This window comes from Antechinus flavipes, chromosome 5, assembly GCF_016432865.1.
Source record: "Antechinus flavipes isolate AdamAnt ecotype Samford, QLD, Australia chromosome 5, AdamAnt_v2, whole genome shotgun sequence".
Classification (NCBI taxonomy): Eukaryota; Metazoa; Chordata; class Mammalia; order Dasyuromorphia; family Dasyuridae; genus Antechinus; species Antechinus flavipes.
In genome coordinates, this window is record NC_067402.1 from 92,474,197 (window position 1) to 92,496,920 (window position 22,724).

The window sequence follows — 22,724 nt, forward strand, 5'->3', positions numbered from 1 at the left end:
TAAAAGTTCCCCTTTGTTCTGATGAAAAGAATTTTTTCAAATTGGATGTAAAGAATGTAAAACCAAATGTCTTTAAATTTGGGAATGAAAGCCCCGGAGGCCGGGGGCCGCTCCCATCGGTGCCCCACGCCCTCCCCAGACTCCGGGGGCCCCAGGCGGCCCAAACCTACCGGAATAGGACGAATAGCCTGAAAGGGGTTGTTACTGGAGGGAGAGTCGGGGCGCGCTTAGCAGGCTGAAATGAACTGGGACCGGGAAAGAAAAAGACCCGTCCAGCGTGAGGGACATCGAACAGGCTGGGAGGGGTCTGCCCAACGTTAGGCAAATCACAATCTGCTGTCGTCTTCAAAAATAACTGATCCCTAAGGCTCCTTCCCGGGAGGAACATGAGAATCGTAGGATTTATGAATAAAAATGAAAAGCTTGATAATCTTCCCTTCTCTCTGGCCTTGGACTCCGCATGTAACCGGAATTTTAATTTATCATTTATCTAGTAAGGAGATACTGATATGTAACCTTCTCTAGACTAGGACTAAGCTATAGGAATACAGACCCTTGTCTAAATTAGGTTTTAAATAATGGCACCCCCCCTACACAGCACGTGTTTAAAAAATGTTTATTGGGTTGGCCATTTTTCTTACATGTAATTGTAAGTCTTAAAATTGTCTAAAACCCATCTAAGATTAACGCTCAATCATGAAAAATTTTTAAATATAAATTATATATTCCAATCTTATGCCTAATGGTGAGGATCACAAGCCACGCTCTCCATAACTTCTGCTATGGTTCTATCATAAAAGACATCCTATATAGTCATTTTTGTCACTATTTGGCAGTAACTGCTTCATTTCCTTAAAACACTGTCTAGTTATCAAGAGAAGCCACCTCCAGTTAGAAGAGTATGTATGCCCTAAAGAGAAACTACTTCGAAAACTACCAAAATCGATAGCAGGATTCTCTTTCAAGATTTTAAGATTCACTGAAACTATTAATGTAGGGGTAAATCCTGAAAACTAGTAATTTTAAGAATTTATATAGTAAGCAAAAATGGATTAGGAGCATCACATCACATAAATCTGGAGCCAGAAATTTTAGGGAATTTTTTTAATTACCCATTACAGACCTTAAAAGTAACTACATATTGTTGAAAACAAATATTGCATATAATTTCAGTTGTTAAAATGCTGTCTGGTATATCCAGATATATGTTACCTGGTGGTACTCGTTTTTAATGTGGAAAAACTTATTTTTCCCATTTTACAGGAAATAAAAATTAGTATCTTCTGAATCTTCTTCTTTGAACATTTACATCACTCTTGAATCAGGAACCCCTTAAGCTTTCATTTTCCTCCTAAGGCCAGGGCACCAAGCTGACCAAAATCCCCAAAACTTTTAGCCTCATGAGGGGCCAGGAAACAATCTCCTTTTGCAGGCGCTTCCTCATGGCTTTTGTGCCATATTCGACTCAAGCTGGACTTAAATTAGAAAGATTTGGTTCCTTTTCCTAGGTCACCCTAATAAACTGTAAACAAGATCTTTCTGCCATGCTCATGTAATAGGGACAGAATGAGTCATTAGATGATTTGCTTTTTTAAGAAAAATAGAAAACATCCCTATGTGAGTTCACCACCCAAAGACAAAAATCTCAACCTATTCAAATCCAACCCTCATTTGTAGTGCCCCACATATTTGCCAGTGCTTAGCTGCCACCCAATATGCTGAGGATCTTTCTTTTCAACAAATGGATACCAATGGAGTGTGTGGACTCTCAATCTACATGCCCAACACGACGTTTTCAATTGATCAATTTTCCTGACTTTTCAACACTACTTTTCAGGAATTTCTCATTTGTAATGTACCCAATATGCACTTTTCCAAAGCCTGTGGATGAATATTAGCTCCAGTTCTTCAGAATAATATTTCCCAATTCAAAACTATACGCTACTATCAGAAACTTTGTTCCAAAGTTTGTTCTTGGAGTTATTGATCTCATTTAGAAATCTGCAATATTCCAGGGCTTGATGTTTGATAAACATGTCATTCACAAAGGGGACCTCACCACTAATAGGAAATTAGATTTAACCTTTGCCATGTATACATGTCCACTTGCCCCCAATAATTTTGAGGGTCACTGAACAAAGTCTTCACATTTTTCAAGATAGTATTTGAATATTATGGGAGACTTTTTGGAGAAAAGCCTTTATGGAAATGTTTTGCTTAACAAAATCAAATGCTTTTTTATGGTCAACCAGTAAGTACAATAGATGTTATCTTTCGTGCTTTTCAGTCATATATTTGCCTATTGCTTGAAATGTGTCTGTATCCTTAACCTCATGAAAGACTCCCTCAATGTGTGCCAAAGATAAAAAAAAAAAATTATATAAATAGGAAAATAGGCATATAGGTAACTATTTTTTGAAAAAAAAAATTTTGGGGGGGGGGGATGAGGATCTGAGATTTTTTATTTCTACACTTTCTTTTCACAAACCTTGAGAAATGATTTCTTAGGGCTTTCCAACTTAGGTACCCCAAGCACTTAAACTCCTCTTAGTGCAATCCAAATGTTTTCTCTGTTGGTTTTCTTTAGTGCCATTTTCATTTCCTCCACCAGAACATCCAGAACTATACTGAATCCCAATGTGGTGGCTCAACTATCTTTGACAGTAAAGTTTGCTATAACAATTTTTCTAGAACTTTTCTAATCTATTTGCTGTCCTTTCAGCTTTATCAGATTCCTCCAGATGACTTTTGCTTAGATCTTTCAACAAGCTTGCATATAAAGCACTGTTATATAAAACAATACTTCTCCATCTTTTCTGTAAGATTTTATAAATGAACCGTTTTTCTAAATTAGTATTGTCCTTGACACTGTTTACTTGGCCAGATCAAGTCATGTTTAGTGGTTGATGCAGTTTCTAGAGTATTTTGGTTTCTTTTTTTGTATTAAATTATTCCTATCAGTTAAGTATCTGCATAAAACTTATAATGAAGTCCATATTCTATGTAGTTATAACTTGTTTAAGATAGATAAGGTTGCAATTTTAATACTGTGCTATTTTCTTCATTTTTATTATTCCAAATTCCCAAATTGAATCCACTTAACTTTGTACTTATTTAGATTTTTTTCTCTAAGTCAGTACTTTAATTGCATATAGAAATTGATTTAGGAATGATCCTTACATCAATAACTTTCTCTTAAAATATAAACTTTTACTTTTTGTCACATTGACCTGACCCTATCAACTTCCCACTTTTCTCAAAAGAATTTGCTTCTGTGTGCTTTCTTAACTTTTGATGTATATATATATTTCTTCATGTTGGCCTCAAAGCTAAGCAGCACTTGGGAAACCTGCTTGCCCCCAGAATTCTAGGCAACTTTCTGAAGCTCACTGCAACCCTGCATTGGCAGAGAACTTTTCCTCACTTAGGAGTTGCTTATACTAATGAAACTAAAACAGAAGCTATTTCCCTACTCTATGTACTTCCTCTGTGCTTACCACTTGGCAGAGACATCAAGGTTTATAATGATTCAATCTGAAGGGCTTTGTCTAATTCATAGAATTTCTCCACCCTTTACATCAGATGTAACAAGATTCTGAATTCTTCAGGGGAAGAAGTACATGAATGAAGTAACAATGAAATGGAAAGTATAACAATTATATCCTTCAGACCATCAGTTTACCATAGAATGCAATTGATGGCAAACCTCTTTAGGAAAAATGGCCTTGCTCTGCTTCTCACTAGTACTGCCCCCATACTACTCCCAAAATATATTGGGGAAATTCTGCAGTGGATTGTCTTTTTGTTTTGTTTTACAAGCCTTAAGCTTTGTCAGTTTCATAACAAGCTATTTTCACAAATAGGCAACAAGTGTCACCAGACTACTACTTAGTGTATACTTTTCACTCTTCTCCACATATATCAGAACTCAATCTCTTCAGCAACTTCCTGGTACAATCCTGTTTCTTTTGCTGCAGCAAAACCATTCCAGCTAATTAGATCATGGAAGTCACTGCCACTCTTAGATTATTGTGATCTTCAAGAGCCAATGACATCTCATGACACCAAGATTTTGTAGTAATAACTTACTTGCAGTCCATGGTCTATCTATCTTATCTATAGCAGCAGCCAACAATCTCCTGATAAATTATCATCAGCCTTTATTAAGCTAGACACTCTTCTGGGGATAGACCAAGTAAATTACTCAGGTATATAAGGTAGTAAGGTCAGACAGGTGATAGCTTCCTCTGGAAACATTAGTTTTCTACTATGAAGCAGGTCTATATCCAGGTATGATCAGCAACCTCTGCTGGAATTTGGAGCCTTGTCTCCTGCCTGACATGCCTGCTTATCACTATATTGCCCACTAACATTCCCTGAATATGGTAGTTCTCTTTGAACATATAGTGCTCTACAGCTTAGTTCTATGCCTTAGGTTGGCGGATTTCCTTAGTGAACTCTGTTGCTCACTTAAGCAACTCAAATTTTCAAAATTCAGCAAAATGAAAAATATTTTGTTCAATGTCTGAGAACTTAAACTTCATTACTTGGGCAAATTTTTTGGGGGGAGGCATTTAAAAATGGCTTGTCCTGCATCTCTTTTCAACTGACTTCCCTTTGGATTTCTATGAAGCTCTGAAAACAAAGTTAAACATGCAATACTATGTTCAATTATCTATTATCCACTAGGATCAACTGATTTTCAACTGATTACAGTGACATATAATAAACTTGAGAGGGTCCCAAATATGATGTCTTTGATTTGATACATACATAGCTTGATGGAAATATCTGTAAGGAACATCCAACTTTTTTTGCTTTATTATTATGCTCAACAAACTTTCTAAATGTTTATATAATCTCCTGAATTGTCCAGGATATGGTTTTTCAGGCCAGGCATGTCTCCCACTATAACTTAGTAAGCTTTCATTGTTTTTAAAAAAGCCATCTCTTAAGAATGTGGTTAGTTTTCATCAGCTCATCACTGTCCTTCTCAAGTCAAAGTTGTAATACTACAAAACCGAAGATGACACACTAAATTGTGGTGGCCTCACCAGGTAGATTTTACTAATTTTAATTAGAAATGAACTATCAAAGCTGAAATTGGACTAAGAACCTGTAAGGGTTTCTCACAGCAATAATGCTAGTTATCAAATTTACCAAATATTACAGTTCCTTTATCCAAGTAAGTAATAATGCCTATTACTCTCTTGTTTATAAAACAAATGTTCAAAAAACATGATGAGTCTAATCCTGTGAGGACTAAAAGGAGTGTCTTTAAAGGAAGACATTTAGGGAAAGGACACACAGTTGAGAAGACACCGAGTGTTCTTGAAAATATTAAGAGGTTTAGTTCTATGGCAGGACAAATCTGTGTCACGTAGCTGACCTGGATTTAAATGCAATGGAAGTTATTGATTCCACAGAGCCTTAAGTCCAACTTAGCCATTTTCCTCCAACATAACACTCCAAGTAAGGCTGCTTCTCTCACTTCAACTTCCCAAAAGTAGGAAAGCTATTTTTAACAGGAGGAAAACACCAGATAAGGGCTTTTTGCTAGTTAGCAGTTTTATTCTATGCAGAGCACAATGAGGAATTCCTGTCTTTCTCAGGAACCCTCTCCCTCTTTTCCACCAGAGACATCAGTAATAGTAATGAGCATTTGGCATCGGCTTCAGAGGTGAGGAACTGGATACTTCCCTTTATTGTCCCTCTGAAACAAAGACCCACAGCCAATTCCAAAACCTGAAAAACCCTGATAAACCAAGGCCATAGACCCTCATGGAGCAAGTAAGTCCATACATACTTACAGAAGAAATAGGCCCAGTTCCTTGCTTAAAAATGAAGCCCTGAAACCAGATTCTACATTTATTCCAGTGAAAGGGCTAAAAGTTTGCCTTCACAATCTTTCAGGGGTTTAGAGCTTTGGCCACTTTCTCTCTTCCCCTTGATCCTCTATAAAGTCATTCTTACTTACAACTTTCGGGAGCTAGTCAGAAGGACACCAGAAATGTTCTCTGCTCCCTGATTTGTCCACAGTGAAGGCAACACTAAAGAAACCTCATATCCTTTATTCCCTCCGAGAGGGTGGGCCCAGTCCCATTGTTAGGAACAACCACTTCTTTTAGAATTAAAAAACAAAAATCAAAATCAAAAACAAAACAAAACCCAACTGTCAGAAATTCTGGTTTTAAAAATTAAATGAAAAAATCCTCAAATTGAGATCAAAACAGATACCAGCAGAGAAAGGAAAGTGGCTCATTTAAGTTAATCTTTCTACATGTTAACACCAATGTAACTTTTTTTTTTTTTTTTTAAAGAAATGCAATATTGTGCTATCCAACCTCTTGCCACAGGATTGCTAATACCTCTGGCCCCACTCCCCCAGAGGCAGTTACAAAATACCCAAATAGGCCTTGAGGCAATCTCAGGTCACCTGGAGGGGTAGAAAGGGCATCTGTAGGAATTTCTATTATGGGATTCTTGTGAAGATAATTACCAGGGCCTGGCAACGTAACACAAGTTCCCACCAGGTGGTAGACCTTAGATCACTCCAACCCACAAGCCCTGGGGTAATGTGAAAAACAGAGGCACAAAGGATTCCAAAGAATGGCTGACTCATTAGCAGGTGGAAGGCAGGATAAGGAAGCCTGGCTTTCAGGCTACCTACCCCATCTCAGCATGATTTTCAGGGAAGAGTTCGGGCTCAGTCTAGTGCTTGGTCGGAGAAAGGAGAGAAGAGGGTAGGGGAGTGGCTGAGCTCACCCTGCTCTTAAGCAGGATCTAGTTGAGAGCTGCCTCACCCCTGCACAGTGACTTTCTAGGGGGCTTCTGCCGGCCCCCCTTGCCCCAGGGATAGATGAGGGGCCGGCATCCTTAGAGTAACCCATCATTCCCTCCAGGTTCTAGACCCAGCCCTCCCCGTTCTCTCTGGTGGATCTTCTGGTGCTGTAATAGGTGCTGCTTTTGGACAAAACTCTTCTCACATTGTGCACAGCTGTAGGGCCGTTCACCTGTGTGGATGCGTTGATGCCGTACCAGGTCAGAAGGATGGCTGAAGCTCTTGCCACAATATCCACAGATAAGTGAGCTGCGGCTCTTCCTCCAAGGGATATGGCCGGGTAGTGCAACCAGGCTGTTGGGTGAGAACCTCTCCTGGACTCGCTGACCCATGCTCGAACCTTCCTGCAGGTGGCATCGCTGATGGGTCACAAGGCTTGCCTTACAGCTAAAACTTCTCAGACATTCCTCACACCGATGCGGCTTAACCTTTTTGGCCTGAGGTTTGAGCTGAGGCCTGGGCCGTAGATTTTCCTCAGGCTCTGGCTCCCCAAAGGACCCCCAACCAGGATGGGTCCTCATATGAACAGCTAGTTGCTGCTTGTATCGGAAACTAACATCACATTCAGAACATTCATATGAATTGGTAGCTGGGGGGCTTCGTGGATGGGCCAAGCTCCTTTTCAACCTCATGCCTTGTCTGCACTCCTGACCTGATCGGGCCTGCCCACTAGATTTTCGCTTCCGATGAAAACCCAATGTTTTGGCCTCACTTCGGTCCTGGTCACACTCAATAGCTTCTTCTAATTTAGCAACTTCTGGGTCAGTCTCCAAAAGGATGGAATTGCCCTGCCCATCCCAGGTTGCAGCCTGTTCAGGGATTAGCAGAGTATGCTGTTCAACACTACCAGAAAACTCTCCAGGCAAATCTTCAGGGCTTTCTTGATGGTACTTCATCTCCTGTTTAATCATAACTCCATCTACTATAAAGAAGAAGAGAGAAGCAAAGAAACAAAAAGTGAAATCTAACACTCTTGAACTCTACACCAAAAAATGTCTTAAAACAGCTGAGTCTGGACCACAGCATAGCATTTTCACTCTTTCTGTTGTTTGCCTGCATTTTGTTTTCTTTTTCATTTTTTTTTCCCTTTTTGATTTGATTTTTCTTATGCAGCAAGACAATTGTACAAATATGTATACATATTGGATTTAACATATATTTTAACATATTTAGCATGTATTGGATTATCTGCCATCTAGGGAAGGGAGGGGAAGGAGGGGAAAATTTGGAACACAAGGTTTTGCAAGGGTCATTGTTGAAAAATTACCCATTCATATGTTTTGTAAATAAAAAGTTTAAAAAAGAAAGAAAGAAAAATACCTCTGTTTCCTCTCCCTTGCATTCCACATATTCCTCCTCCTGCTCTCAATTCTGTCACCAGCTCCTTGGGGGTTTGCAAATTTGCATTATGTAGAAATCACTTCATGGAAAGCTCTACTTAATGTAAAATGAAAAATGTATACTTCTTTTTTTCCATTCAGATAACAATCATCCTAGTTAAGGGCCTTATCACCGGGAAAATTATCATAGATTGTAATTAGTTGCCCTGACTCAGGTCTTTTCTCATTCTAACCTAATCTCCATACAGATTTGGGGAAAAGTGATTTTCCTAAAGCTTAAGTTTGATCATATCACCCCCTGCTCCTTAATAAACTTCAGGAGTTCTTATTTTACCTTTATCTCTTGCTTCTTAAATTCTCTTTTTTGTTTAGGTTTTGTAATGTACATAATTATCAGTAGAATTGTGCATATATTTGATTTACAAGTAAATACATATGTTTTGGGGGTACAGGTACAAATTTTTTTTACTGATGGAGTGTGAGAGAAAGTTTGGAAACTACTGGCTTTTGATAGCAACACTTCTAGATTACTCAGGGTGGCCATATAGAAATAGGTTGGTATATCCTTTATCTAGCCAGGCTGAACATGATAATTAAGAAAGAAAAGGTAGTGAGAATGAGTGATATAAACATAAGCAGAAAGGTCATGTAAAGTTGGGAAGGGATGGTGTGGTAGAGCAATGGGACCCAGGATGTTGGGAACTTGGGTCTCTATCGCTTCATAAGATTTGTAGGATTACAAGATGAACATGCTCTGATAGAGCATTATACAAAAAAAGAATAGATAAAAAGGATAGAACAGTAGCATCCTATATTTAGAAGATTATGTGAAGAAACTCAGGAACTTCAGAAAGTAAATATTAGGAGTAACTGAGTAAGACTCAAAGAAGGCAGAGACAAATGTGATACTATTACTGGAGTAAACCACAAAATGCCTGTATTAAAGAAGTATTATTTGTTTAGGAAGGCAATCCTGGCCCTGGCCTTCTCACCCCCTCAAAAATAAAAGCACATAACTCTGGCCTGAAAGCATTTGCTGGCTCTCTCTCTCTCCCTATAGCTAAAGTATAGGGTATGAGTAGAAGGAAAGCCAGTTTAGAGTTCAAGGACAAATCTTCAAACTAAGGCAAGTCATTTATCCTTGCTGCATCTAAAGTTTCCTCAACAAAACAAAACAAAACAAAACAACAGAGTTGTACTACATGATTGATACTAAGTTTCTCCTTTCTTTCCCAATTCTTCAGTGGAAATCAGAGTGCCTAAGAGTGTCTCTGTGGCTTCTGCTACTGCAGCAATTACACAAATGCATGAAAAATGTGAGAAGAGCCATAGAAGAGATGGAGTCTGGTATGGAACGGCTGAACTAGGAGAGCTGAGGTGCCCCGAAATTTTCTATCTCTAGGAAAGAATGTCCAGAATAAGACTCCAAATGGCCTCATTTTGGCTAGTAGAGGATAGGTTGTGTGAAAGGGCTACTGAGAACTACATGGTTTGATCAACATGGGGCCCATCTCGTGTGAGAATTAAAGAATCTGCCTTAGCCTTTTCTTAAAAGTTGGCTTAATGGTAGTAAGGGAGCTGTTGGGATGCTAGTGAAGGAAGGTATAAAGCAAAGATGAGCAGAGCACCCATGTAAAAGAAAGAAGTTAAGCGGGTATTGAGTGACCTGTGTATTATGCCTTTTTTGATTTGTTTGTTTTTGCTTTTTGCTGAAGAGATTAGAATTAAGTGACTTGCCCAGGGTCACACAGCTATTAAGTGTTAAGTGTCTGAGGTCACATTTGAACTCAGGTCCTCTTGACTCCAGGATCCATCCTCTATATCCACTGTGCCATCTAGCTACCCATGTGCTATGCCTTTCCATGGTGCTTCCCAGAAAGCTGGAAAACAATTTTTAGAGTAGTTGTCTCTGATAAAGGCCTCATTTCTAAAATAAATGGAGAACTGAGTCAAATATATAATACAGGTCATTCTCCAAATGATAAATGCTAGATATGAAAAGGAACTTTTCAAACAAAGAAATCAAAGCTATTATAAATAGGTGTAAGAAAAAGTGCTCCAAATCACTACTGATTAGAGAAACGCAAATCAAAACATCTTTCAGAAAAATGTAAATCAAAACAACACTTCAAACCTAGTTAACATGACAGAAAGGGAAAATGACACATGTTGGAAGGGATATGGGGGAAACTGGTAATTAATGCACTGTTGGTAGAGTTGTAAACTGATCCAACCATTCTGAAGAGCAATTTGAAACTATGCTCAAAGGACTATAAAACTGTATACTCTTTGATTGCTAAGTTTGTATCTCAAAGAGATTTTAAAAAGGAGGAGAGGACCTATTTGTACAAAAATATTTATAGCAGCTCTTCTTGTAGTGACAAAGAATTGAAATTAAGGGGAAGGCCATTAATTGGGAAATGGCGAAACAAATTGTGTTATATAATTGTAATAGAATATTACGAGGTTGAGGAGCTGACTGATATCAGAAAAACCTATATGAACTAATGCAAAAAGCAGCAGTTCTTGTATTCAGTAACAGTAATACTGTAGAATAATCAACAGTTAATGCTTAGCTATTTTTAGCAATACAATGATCCAAGACAACCCCAAAGAATTCACGAAAAAAATGTTATCCACCTAAAAAAAAAAAAAAAAAAGGATGAATGGGAGTCTGAATGCGGCTCAAAAAATACTACTTTTCACTTTCTGTATTTCTTTCCCATATTTCCTTCCCCTTAAATATGAATCTTCTTTCATAACATGACTAATATGGTAATGTTTTGCAAGACTGAACATGGATAACATATCAATTTGCTTACTATCTCAGGGAAATGAGAAGACAAAGAGAAAATTTGGAGCTCATTTTTAAAAAATTGTCTTTACATGTAATTGGGAGGAAAATTAAATATAATTTTAAAAAGAAAACATGGTGCTTTCTCTGAGATTATCTCCCATTTACACTAAACGTATCCCACATATATAGCTGTTTTCATGTTGTCTCCCCATTAAACTGTGAGTTTCTTGTGATCAGGGACCATGTTACTACTGTTGCTTATATACTTGTTGACTATTAACTGACTGACCAAAGTCAAATTCCTTTATTGGAACTGGCAGTGGCTTAATTAGCACAGTTTCCTTTTTATCCCAATGATGTCATCTATTATATAGCTGGAGATCTAGAATTCTGAATTTTAAAATGAATTCAGAAGGAAAATAAAGTATGGTTCTTGCTCACAAGTTTATTATAATGCTAATTAAAAACTCATTAATAATACAAAAAAACCACTTCATTTAAAATCTGTCACAAACTAGTCAAAGATAGGCTCCAGAGGCGTGCAAGAGGATAAGGACTTTCAAAGGAAGAGACTACAGTAAGTTGCAGTAGAAAATATCCCACTCTGAGCAAGTCACTTAATCCCAATCTCCTCAGCAAAAAAACAAACAAACACAACAAAAAAAAGTATCCCATAGCCCATTACCTGGGTAGGGACCACCAGGGCTCTCCCCAGCCAAATCTCCCAGGTCCTCTGTACTGGATTCTTCTTCCTGGTGGGCCAGGATTTCAGGGTTGGAAATGGCACAGTCTGAGAAAAAGAAAGGGGGAATGGGGGGGGGGGGGCGGAGGGGAAGGGGAAGAAAAGAAAAACAGCATCTGGTTTATGATTGGAACCAAAATTCCCAATGCTAGACCTCAGAAGATTCATGAGAAAACTACAACTATTTTCCCTTTCCAGGCTGCTTAGATCACTTAATAAATTCTTAGATTGTATGATTTTGTTATTGTTTAGTTGTTTTCAGTTGTGTCCAACTCTGTGTGGTCCCTTTGAGGGTTTTTTTGGCAAAGACTGAAGTGATTCATAACTTTCTCTTCAGCTGATTTTACAGATGAGGAGTGCTTAAACTTATTTTGCTCAAAGTGTTTCAATTTCATGCATTTTCTATTTTCTGGAGATATTTTACATATTAACAAGAAATAAAGTCTTAAGTAACCTAATCAATTCCATAAATATTTATTAAATGGGCACTAAGACACTACACTATGTTAGTTGCTGGGAATACAAAAACAGCATCACCTACACTTTATTCTCAAGGAGTTTATAATTTAACAAAGCAGAAAAGACATGAATACTTATAATGATTATACAAAAGAAAATCTGATTAAGTGCAAAAGAAAGGTTTCAGCAGTATTGCAAAAACAATAAGATATAATGAAAAGAATGAGGGTGTTGACCTCTAAAAGACCTCGGTTTCAGTCCTGGCTCTAACACATATGCTTCTAAGGAAATCATTTTAACCCTTTCATTTTACGGATAAAGAAATGTAGATAAGGTTTTAATAATAAAGTAAAACATTTTCCACCTAGAGGATAGAATAGAATCTATAGCTAATTTACAGAAAATTTTTTTAGTCAAAAGGAACCTGTAATGAAGCTGCTGGATGGGGCAGTAACATGAAATATTCTTAAAAACTCAACCATAAATTATCCAAGGAAAGACAAGCGAGTTTACTCTTTGTCACATTCTACAATTTTCTGGTCCACCTTCTACTACTATAAGTTGTGTACTAATAAGGGAACACAAGTTCACTCAAACAGCAAATTTAAGAGAAGTATAAATAAGTGATTCCATCAAGCTGAGGATTGCATTTATTATCTCTAAGATATTTTAAACTCTAAATCTACGATATTATGAATATACTAGATTGTAAAGGCAAGAGTACTATACAATTTACAACACTATCCTTCAAAAATATCACTTTCTTATTTCATCCCCATAAAAACCCAGTGATATAAGAAATATATTGTCTATCCTGATGAGAAAAGGAAAATGATTTACCCAAGAATATAGAGACAAGTGATTAAACAAATCCAATTCTCTTGACACTGTTCTTCCCATCTCTTATTAGCAAGAAAAATTAGCAAGACCTACCAAGTTGGTCAAAAACAACAAACGGTAGAGGACCAGCACTGGGATTTCTAAATATCTTTCAAAATTAGAAAAAAAAAAGGAAGAGTCCTACATTATGAATTGGTGGCAATGAATATTATAAGGGCCCAATTACAACAATTTGAGCCTAGATCAACAACTGTCCCAGAGTCTAGAATAACTAAGATAATTCTAAAAAGGGAAGCTTCCTTACCCAAAGAGACGAGGGTCTCAAAATTGCTCTTCATCACATTCCTGTAAAGTTCTTTTTGCCAATCATCCAAGTTCTCCCATTCTTGCTCTGAGAAATAGACTCCATCATTTTCAAAAGTCCCAGGAACCTGAAATCACAAAGGTCTCACATTTAGTGTCTCATCATATTGGCACATTTTGACCCTTCAAGAAAAAAGCCTAGAACCAGAAACCAAAGAGTATATAAAGTTGAGCATCCTCTTCTAACCCCCAGCTCCAGACTTAAAGCGATTACCTTAGGAACCTCGCCCTTGCTGCCTGGGGGGAGCCGAAAGATCCAGAAGTTCCTGTTTCTGAGAAGATTTTCCATGTTCTCTAGCCTCCTCTGGAGCAACCCATACTCTTGTACCAAGGTCCCCAATACAGCCCATTTGCCCTCCAGCTGGTTCCCAAACTCTACTGCTGTCTTCTCATAATCAGCCAGTTTCTTCTCTGCTGACCCTGTCCGTCCCTCTAGGGTCTGTAATCGGGCAGCCTGAGACTCCACCTTCTTCTCCACTGCCTGAATGGCTGCCACCACAGTCCAGAGGGAGATCTCTGTACTTTGTAGGTACGAATCTTTCTCTGAGGGTGGAGGCAGTAGTGAAGAGGAAGTTATAGGTGTAGAGCGTCGTTTTCCCTTGTTCTGAGGAATGAAAGACAGAATTATTAGAAATGAGAGTTTAAAACATACAATATGAAAAAAATTATCATATTTCAAAGTTGTTTAACAATGCCTATTTAAAAAAATAAAAGCAGTACCAAGATTTCACTGAGCTTACAGATATTTAGCATCATCCTACAAGTAGAAGACACACTGAAGATGAAACTCAAAAGCAGTGTAACTAAATCTTGGTTTTCTGGAATTTTTTTCTTTTTCTTTTTTTTTTGGGGGGGGGAGGAGAAGGGAGGGAAGGTGGGAATAACATAATACAAAAACAACAGTATTAATCCAAATAACTGAAATCTATAAATAATCCTCCAACCAACTTAACCACCTTAGGGAAGACTCAGCAGCTAAGATCCCACTGGAAGAACCATTTATTGTTTTGCTGTGTGGTAAATTCTGTTCTAGGTGTCAGGGTTATTGGAAGGAGAATATGATTAGGAAACAAGAGAGCTAAGTTTTCAATTCCTACTCCAAGATTGACTAGTTGCATGAATAATGTCTTCCTTATCTGTCAAATGAAGTCACAGTCAACAGGTCTACAAGCATTTACTAAGCATCTAGTACATTCCAAGCACATTGAGGATACAATGGCAAAAAGAAAAAAATAAAGAAAATGTAAGAGAGAAGGGGAAAGGAAAAAAGGGAAAGGATACCAGAAGTAGATTTTTTAAAAAGGTCTATTCTACTATGCTCATAAAATTATCAAACTGTGCATACTCTTTGATCCAGCAGTATTTCTATTGGGCTTATATCCCAGAGAGATTTTAAAGAAGGAAAGGGACTCTTATGTGCAAAAATGTTAGTGGCAGCCCTCTTTGTAGTGGCAAGAAACTGGAAACTGAATGGATGCCCATCAATTGGAGAATGGCTGAATAAATTATGGTATATGAATGCTATGGAATACTATTGTTCTGTAAGAAACGACCAGCAGAGATTGGAGAGACCTGCGTGAGCTGATGCTGAGTGAAATGAGCAGACCAGGAGATCATTGTACATGGCAACTACAATATTATACAACAATCAATTCTGATGATCAATTCTCATTGAATACAATGAGAATATTCAAACTCAGTTCTACTTGTGCAGCGACAGAGAGCCTTCTACACCCAGAAAGAGGACTATGGGAACTGAGTGTAGATCACAACAGCATTCTCACTGTTATTTGCTTGTATTTTGTTTTCTTTCTCAATTTTTCTTTTTCTTCCTTCTTAATCTTATTTTTCTTATGCAGCAAGATAACTGTATAAATATGTATACATATATTGGATCTAACGTGTATTTCAACATATTTAACACGTATTGGACTATCTGCCAGCTAGGGGAGGAGATGGGGGGAAGAAGGGAAAAATAAAGAACAAAAGGTTACACAAGGGTCGAAATTGGAAAAATTGCCCATGCATTATGTTTTGCAAATTAAAAGTTTTAATTAAAAAAAAAAAAAAAGGTCTATTCCAGCTCCAAAGTGTGATGAGTCTACAGAAAGGCTGCTAACATAAGCAAAATATAAGTGATGCTTGGACACCCTATCCATTTTTTCAAACTTGATACGGATTTTAAGTTGTCATTCTATCACTAATGATGGGTCTCATTCAAACTTCCAGGTAGTTGTTCCACAAGCATAGATCAATCAATCATTTGCATGAGGTCAGATATACAGTCCAGAGTTTTACAAAACAGCATGAAATCAACTGGCCCAAGTGAAGAGTTTCAAGACCAAAAGCATGGCCTCATTAGCAACATGCCCTAAAGCAACTGAGTTATTAACCTGGCTATCTGCCCTATCAGCCTATTCCATACTCAGGCAAAAAAACTATGTCACATCTTCAAATATCCAAAAATGGTCAAAAGGGAAAACAACAAAACACACAGACAAGATGCTTACACACACACACACACACACACACACACACACACACACAACTTATACACACACGTCTGTTTTGCCTATAATTTTAGGTTCATAAAAGGACCATCATCAATTGATAAATATAAAAACAGAGAAAATCAGGATGAAGAGAAACACGAATAAAAATCTTCAAATCCTTGCTGAGATTGCTACCTGGATCACTTGGCAAATCCAAGGCATGAAAGACATTAGAAAGCTTTTTCTAAACATTGTCTTATTTTTAGGCTGTCAGTTCCCTAAATGTCTAGATCCCATGCTTTCAATGAATTCATTATTTAGAAGCTCCCTTTCCATCACTGATTTTCTCCTCTACCCAATATAATATGCAATATCACTCTCCAATGTTTTGAAATGCTGCCATCAAACAAGTCCACCTCCACTTTAGAAAACAGACTTTAAAAATACATAACATATGGAGGGGATGCGGGAAAAGAGGGACACTGATACATTGTTGGTGGAATTGTGAATACCTCCAGCCATTCTGGAGAGCAATTTGGAACTATGCTCAAAAAGTTATCAAACTGTGCATACCCTTTGATCCAGCAGTGTTACTACTGGGCTTATATCCCAGAGAGATTTTAAAGAAGGGAAAGAGACCTGTACAAGAATGTTTGTAGCAGCCCTCTTTGTAGTGGCCAGAAACTGGAAAAAGAGTGGATGCCCATCAATTGGAGAATGGCTGAATAAATTGTGGTATATGAATATTATGGAATATTATTGTTCTGTAAGAAATTACCAACAGGATGATTTCAGAAAGGCCTGGAAAGACTTACATGAACTGATGCTGAGTGAAATGAGCAGGACCAAGAGATCATTACATACTTCAACAACAAGAGTATATGATGATCAATTCTGATGGAGGCAGCCCTCTTCAACAATGAGATGAACCAAATCAGTTCCAATAGTGCAGTAATGAATAGAACCAGTTACACCCAGCGAAAGAACTCTGGGAGATGACTATGAACCACTACATAGAATTCCCAATACCTCTACTTTGCCCGCCTGCATTTTTGATTTCCTTCACAGGCTAATGGTACACTATTTCAAAATCTGATTCTTTTCAAACATCAAAATAACTGTTTGGACATGTATACTAATATTGTATTTAATTTCTACTTTAACATATTTAACATGTATTGGTCAACCTACTATCTGGGGGAGGGGGGAGGGGAAGGAGGGGAAAAATTGGAACAAAAGGTTTGCCAATTGTCAATGCTGTAAAATTACTCATGTATATAACTTGTAAATAAAAAGCTATAATAAATTTTAAAAAAGATAAATACATAACATGTTATAAAAATGCTTGTGGAAACAATTCTTAAAAGATCTGAGAACTATTAACAGTCATATAAAAGACTGTTCCAATTCACTCATATTCAGGAAAATGAAAAAACAAATAAAAAGTTTCACCTCATATCCAGAAAATTAGCAAACATAACAAAAGATGGAAATTGTCACTATATGAAGAGATTTGAAAATACAGGTTTTTATTAATACTATTGGCTTTGGTTCAAACATTTTAGAAAGTAATATGAAATTATGCTGAAACCCCATAGCTGGAAGTATACTTAATGAATGTCAAAGAAAAGTCCCAGATACACTAAAATATTCATGGCTACACTTTTTGTGGTAGCAAACAAGTGAAAACTAAGTATATGCTCATGAAGTAGGGAAGAGCTAAACAAATAGTGCTATATGAATATAATGAGATATTATGTCACACAAAACAATAGATATAAAAAAATTTAAAATAAGCTAGGAAAATTTAAACAATGACTATAACAATGTGAAAGCAAAGAATAAAAAAATGAAAATTATAATTATATTACGCAAAGTTAGCTCAGGAGGGGGAAAAATGAAGAAATAAATATCGTTTCTATTTTTGCAGAGGTGGGGGACTATGAGTGGAAAAAAGTCATAGATACTGTAAGACTATTAATATTTTTGTTTTGCTGATCTTTTTCTTTTTTCTCTGTCTCTGTCATATAGACACACAGATACATCCACACCTTTTCCAAGGGTATAAAAGTAGACAAGGATATGTGCCAAAATGAAGGCAATATAAAAAATGACAGTTCCCTGCTGGCCAAGGCATTCTAACAGAATAGTGGAAAGGAATGAGAATATATTAAGCAACTACTCTGTTCCAGGCACTGGGAAAAGCAATTTACAGTACCTCATATGATCTTCACAACTACCCTGGAATAGTTACGTGCTATTATTATCCTCATTTTAACATTTAAGTGTTTTGCTCAGTGTTACACAGTTAATCTGAGAGCAGATAAAAACCCAGGTCTTCCTGATTTGAAGTCCAGCAACATCCGATAACTATATGTGCTGGTTTGGAATTCAAATGTTTTTTGTTGAATTCCTAATATGAGCAAAACATAATGGAAACACAGATACTGTAAGATACCCTTACCTACAGGATTTACAAGCAGAAAGAAGAGAGAACAACAAGGCAATACACATTAACCCATTTTAATGTATGCCTAATGTGGTTTACAACAAACAGTATTTGTTTCTTCCCTCTTTCACTGCTTAATTTTTCTCACCTACTTTTGGAACCACCCATTCCTCAAACTCTTGAAATCTTGCTTCCACCTCTACATTCTACAGAAATAGCTCCAAGGTCTCTAATCCCAAAGGACAAGTCCATCCCTGACTTTGGATTATCATTGATTTCTTTGAAACTACTTTGCCGGTTCTTTTACCCCATACCCGTGTTCTTCAGAGACTTTTCCTCTTTCTATTCAGGAGGTTTAGATGTCAATCCTCTTCTCTTTCTACTTTCTCTCCCCAGGTGACTTAATCTATAACCAAGTTTAAATTATCATATCAATGTAAATGACTCTCAGGCCTCAATTTCTTCCAAGGGCCTATTAAAATATCACCAGTAGTCTCACTAATTACTTCAAATTTAACAGTCAAACTGATCAATTCTCCCACAAATCCTAGATTTAGGTTATTTATGTGGTTAGAAATAGCAATAGAAAATTCCTACTTTTAGACAAAGCAGCACCAATTCCAGCCTTCCATAAAGTCACAGAAAATTCAGGTATAATAGTTTTTTGGGTTTTGTTTTGGTTTGGTTTTTTGGTGGGTTTTGTGTGTGTGTGTGTGTGTGTGTGTGTGTGTGTGTTTTTAAGAGAGGGAGACAACTATTAGTGCACCATTTATTTTGGCAATTAGATAAGTAATGAATGCCTTGAATTCTCAACTGCCATCTTAAGTTATGCAAATCTCATATTGTTATGTAAACAAATGGTTTCTAAAACTGAACTGAGAACATAGCTGCAGTTACATTTCAGATTCTACCAAGAGTCTGATAGTCTCAGAAATCTGTTACCAAGAAATATGAGAGTTCTGTAATACCATTGTGATGATAATTTCCATTCCTAAAATATAAAATAAGTTATTTAACGTACCAAAACTACTGGCTACAAGCTTATTTTCTTCCAAAATTTCCAGCCCTCCCCACCCCTTTTTTATCCCAGAGGAAGTCACCATTTTTCTTGCAACAGCATTTATGGGTTCCATTAAAACACAAGTGCTCTGTGTCTAAATAAGTCTGGAAAGCATTGGCCTAATGGTAGCAGGTGTTCAATAAATGTTTGTTGATATTAATTTGCTATCACCTTTGGAAATACCTTCTTTTAGCCCAATAAAGAGTCAAACTACTTAATATATTATCAAGTTCCACTGAAATTCACTCATAATAGAAAACAGAAAAATTCAAACATAATTAATCAATAATTAGGAACAAGGAATGAGTTATTCTTCATCTTTTATCCCCTGAAACTAAATAAAGGATTCAACAACAACTCTAATTATATATATGGCACATTAAAAGTTTATAAAGCATTCTCCAAAAAAATCAATGCTGTAAGCTAATAACCTCAGGTCCTCTCACTCCAAGTACAGTAATAAATATTTGTTGAACTCATCTAAACTGTACTTTATGTCAAAACTCAGTTTTTGTCAAAGGGCCAGCACACATTATAATGAAAGTCAATCACTTTCCAACCAATATTCCAGTCACAAACTCTTCCAGAGGAAAAGTAACAAGATTATCCAGTGCTATATATATATATAAGGAGAGCTTTAAATTTTACACCAAATGCTAAAATCAAAAGAGTTTAAAGATCACCAAACCTAACTATCACATTTTTATTCAAAGTGAATTAAGGTCTTAGAAAAAGAAAGGATTTGCCCGAAGAAACATATACCATGGCAACGCTAAAGTTTGAAAGCAGGATTTGAGAGAATTCTAGAAGTAACAAAGCAACAGCAGGTTTCCAAGAATGTCCAGCCTAAAGGCCCAGAAGCAGACACTAACTTTTGAGAGGGAGCTATGGGGCTGCAGGTTCAATACACTTCAGTGTAATATACTTAAAAAAAAAAAAAAAAAAAAAAAAACTTTGACTCAAGCAGCATTTATTTAACCACTTCGATTGTGCGCAGCACTGTGCTAAGCTCTGAGGATATGAAGACAGAAATTAAACACGATCAAGTCCCCACGAGTTTATGTTGTAAAGGATAGTCAATTAACCCTGCCGATCTTCAGTTTTCAAATCTGTAAAATAGGGGCAACTAAGTGGCCAAGAGGATAGAGTGCTGAGCCTAGAATCAGAAATATTCATCTTTCTGAATTCAAATCTGGCTTCAGACCTTTACTACTGAGTGACCCTGGGCAAGTCACTTAACTGTTTGCCTCGGTTGCCTCATCTGTAAAAAGAACTGGAGGAGGAAATGGCAAATCCCTCCAAGTATCTTCATCAAGAAAAGCCCAAAAGGGGTCACGAAGGGCGTGATACAACACAATAATAATGGGGATGACATGTGGGAGCACTCAAAGAAGAGCATCGAAGTATCTTACACACTATGTGAATGTAAAGAATGACTATGTTATAATTGGATCCGCCAGCCAGTCAGCATTTACAAAGCGCCGATTATGTGCCAGGCAGAGGAAATAAAAGTTTCAGGAGAGTCACGTACAACGAAGGGGGAGGCGAGAAACCGGACGAGCTTGGAGAAACAAGACAAGCTTGTCACTGCCTGACTACAAACGGTGTTAATTGCAGGCCTACCGAGGGCCGCCGAGCACCGGGTCCAAGACGCTCCCCCAGGTCCGGACCCCCAGAAAAAGGCCCGATTAAGACAAACACCCCAGGAACAAGCACCTAGTGAAATGAACGCTGAATCTGGAGTCCATGGCCCTGAGTTCAAAATCGGTCCGGCCTCCAGACTATCTAAACCAACAAGATGACTTAGCGCTTGATCCGTAACCCCTCTATATGCTCTAGCGCCGCATATGGTGGCTCTTCGGCGTGACCTTGGGCAAATCTCCCTGGGTCTCAGTTTCCCCATCTGTAAAATGAAGAGCTGAGATCAGGCGATATTCCAAGCCCAGGGAGTGGGCTGTCGCCAGCTTCCCAGGACAGCAGAGCGCAGCCCCCGCACCGTTGGGGAGGAAGCAGAGCGCAGGTCTCCGGGGGCCACCTCCCCCTAAGGGGCGGCGCTCCCCGGCAGAGCCAGTCCCCACTCTGCACCCAGTACCTCAGGTCAGGCCTCGGGGTCCCCCTGGGCCCGCCTCCGTCCACCCCTCCCTGGGCCAGCTCCTCGGCCCTCCCGGAGAACCTCACCGGTGGAGAAACCGCTTCGGCCATGGCTCCCCGCCGTTGTCCTCGCACAACCGGGCCGCGTGCCAGGCCGAACTGTCGTCGGTTAGTCCGGACCCCCTGAGGAGCGGCAGCCGCCGCCGCCGCCGCCGTGTTGATACAAACTGCATCCTGGGAGCCGCGACCCGCCCCGCCAGCCTACGCTGCCAAGAGCAGCCTCCGGTTATCAGCCGAGCAGCGGAACGATGCATAGCGCCACCACTAGCTCTGGAGGAGGGAAAGCAACCAGAGCGTCCGGCGCATGCGCAGAGCCAGGACCGGGCCAAGGGCAGAGGCCATCTTTTTTAACCCGTTCTCTCTTTCAAAAGCAAATAATTTGCTTGACAGGGTATTTTCACTTTGAAATTTTCTGGTTTCTTTCATCCATTTTTCAGAAGTTATTTAAGCGCCTACCGTGTGCAAAGCAATGTGGGGAGATACAAAGATAATTTGAAAGCGAAATAAAATGAACACATGAGATAAAGTTAATAAGGGCAAGAAATTGTCCTCTGTCGAGGGAGGAAAGATCTATACAGGATTTCCTAAGAGTATGGTGCAGTTTTAAATTTCCAACTGCACCAAGACTTTTGAAACTCCCTATTTTTCCATGCAATTATTGTATCACTATACTATTACTATATGACATAGTAATACATAACTCTACTAAAATTATAATGTAGACTAAAGGAAAAAAAAAGATCAGGGAATGGAAATAGTAATAACCATGATTCTCGAATATTATATAACAGTTTTAAGGTTTTTGAAGTGCTTTAAATGCACTATCTTGAAGCTTTAAAGTGCATTATCTCACTTAGGATACAGTATGAGGTCCGAGAAAGAAAATAGCTTTTCTAGAGTCAAGAAGGCCTCCTTTGCCTTGTAGAACATCTACCAATCCAACAGATAGGTTTGAGGAGGGGCATCCCATAAAATATGATGAGAGTCCAAGTGCATAGAGGCCAATTGTATGGTCGTGGTTTAATTTTGTTTTTCATTGTTATTTTAATGAAAAATAACTGCATATTAGAGAGACAGAAACAGAGAGCGAGACAGAGAATGAGACAGAGACAGAGAGAAAGAGAGACAGAAACAGAGAGAGACAGACAGACAGAGAGAGAGAGAGAGAGGGAAGAAACTGTGTACTCTAG

The 22,724-nt window shown here is 38.2% G+C and overlaps 1 protein-coding gene across 1 annotated transcript; it reads right to left on the reverse strand.

Annotated features, from left to right (window-relative positions):
* Nucleotides 1-1,089: 1,089 nt before the first annotated feature.
* ZNF212 (zinc finger protein 212) lies at nt 1,090-21,736 on the reverse strand. Its single transcript, XM_052000622.1, has 5 exons — nt 21,562-21,736; nt 13,597-13,986; nt 13,324-13,450; nt 11,664-11,768; nt 1,090-7,763 (listed from the first exon to the last, which is right to left on the reverse strand). Exons 1-5 carry the CDS (start codon nt 21,583-21,585, stop codon nt 6,877-6,879), a joined length of 1,533 nt encoding a protein of 510 aa, XP_051856582.1. The 5' UTR covers nt 21,586-21,736; the 3' UTR covers nt 1,090-6,876.
* Between the last annotated feature and the right edge of the window lie 988 nt (nt 21,737-22,724).

What these genes read in the sequence shown, in the direction of transcription:
- ZNF212 (XM_052000622.1), bottom strand. Translation starts at nt 21,585, where the DNA reads ATGGCCGAAGCGGTTTCTCCACCG. An exon ending in TGAGACCCTCGTCTCTTTGG is followed by an intron (nt 11,769 to 13,323) that starts GTAAGGAAGCTT and finishes TCTTTTTCTCAG; the next exon opens with ACTGTGCCATTTCCAACCCT. An exon ending in CCCTGGTGGTCCCTACCCAG is followed by an intron (nt 7,764 to 11,663) that starts GTAATGGGCTAT and finishes TCTTCTTTATAG; the next exon opens with TAGATGGAGTTATGATTAAA.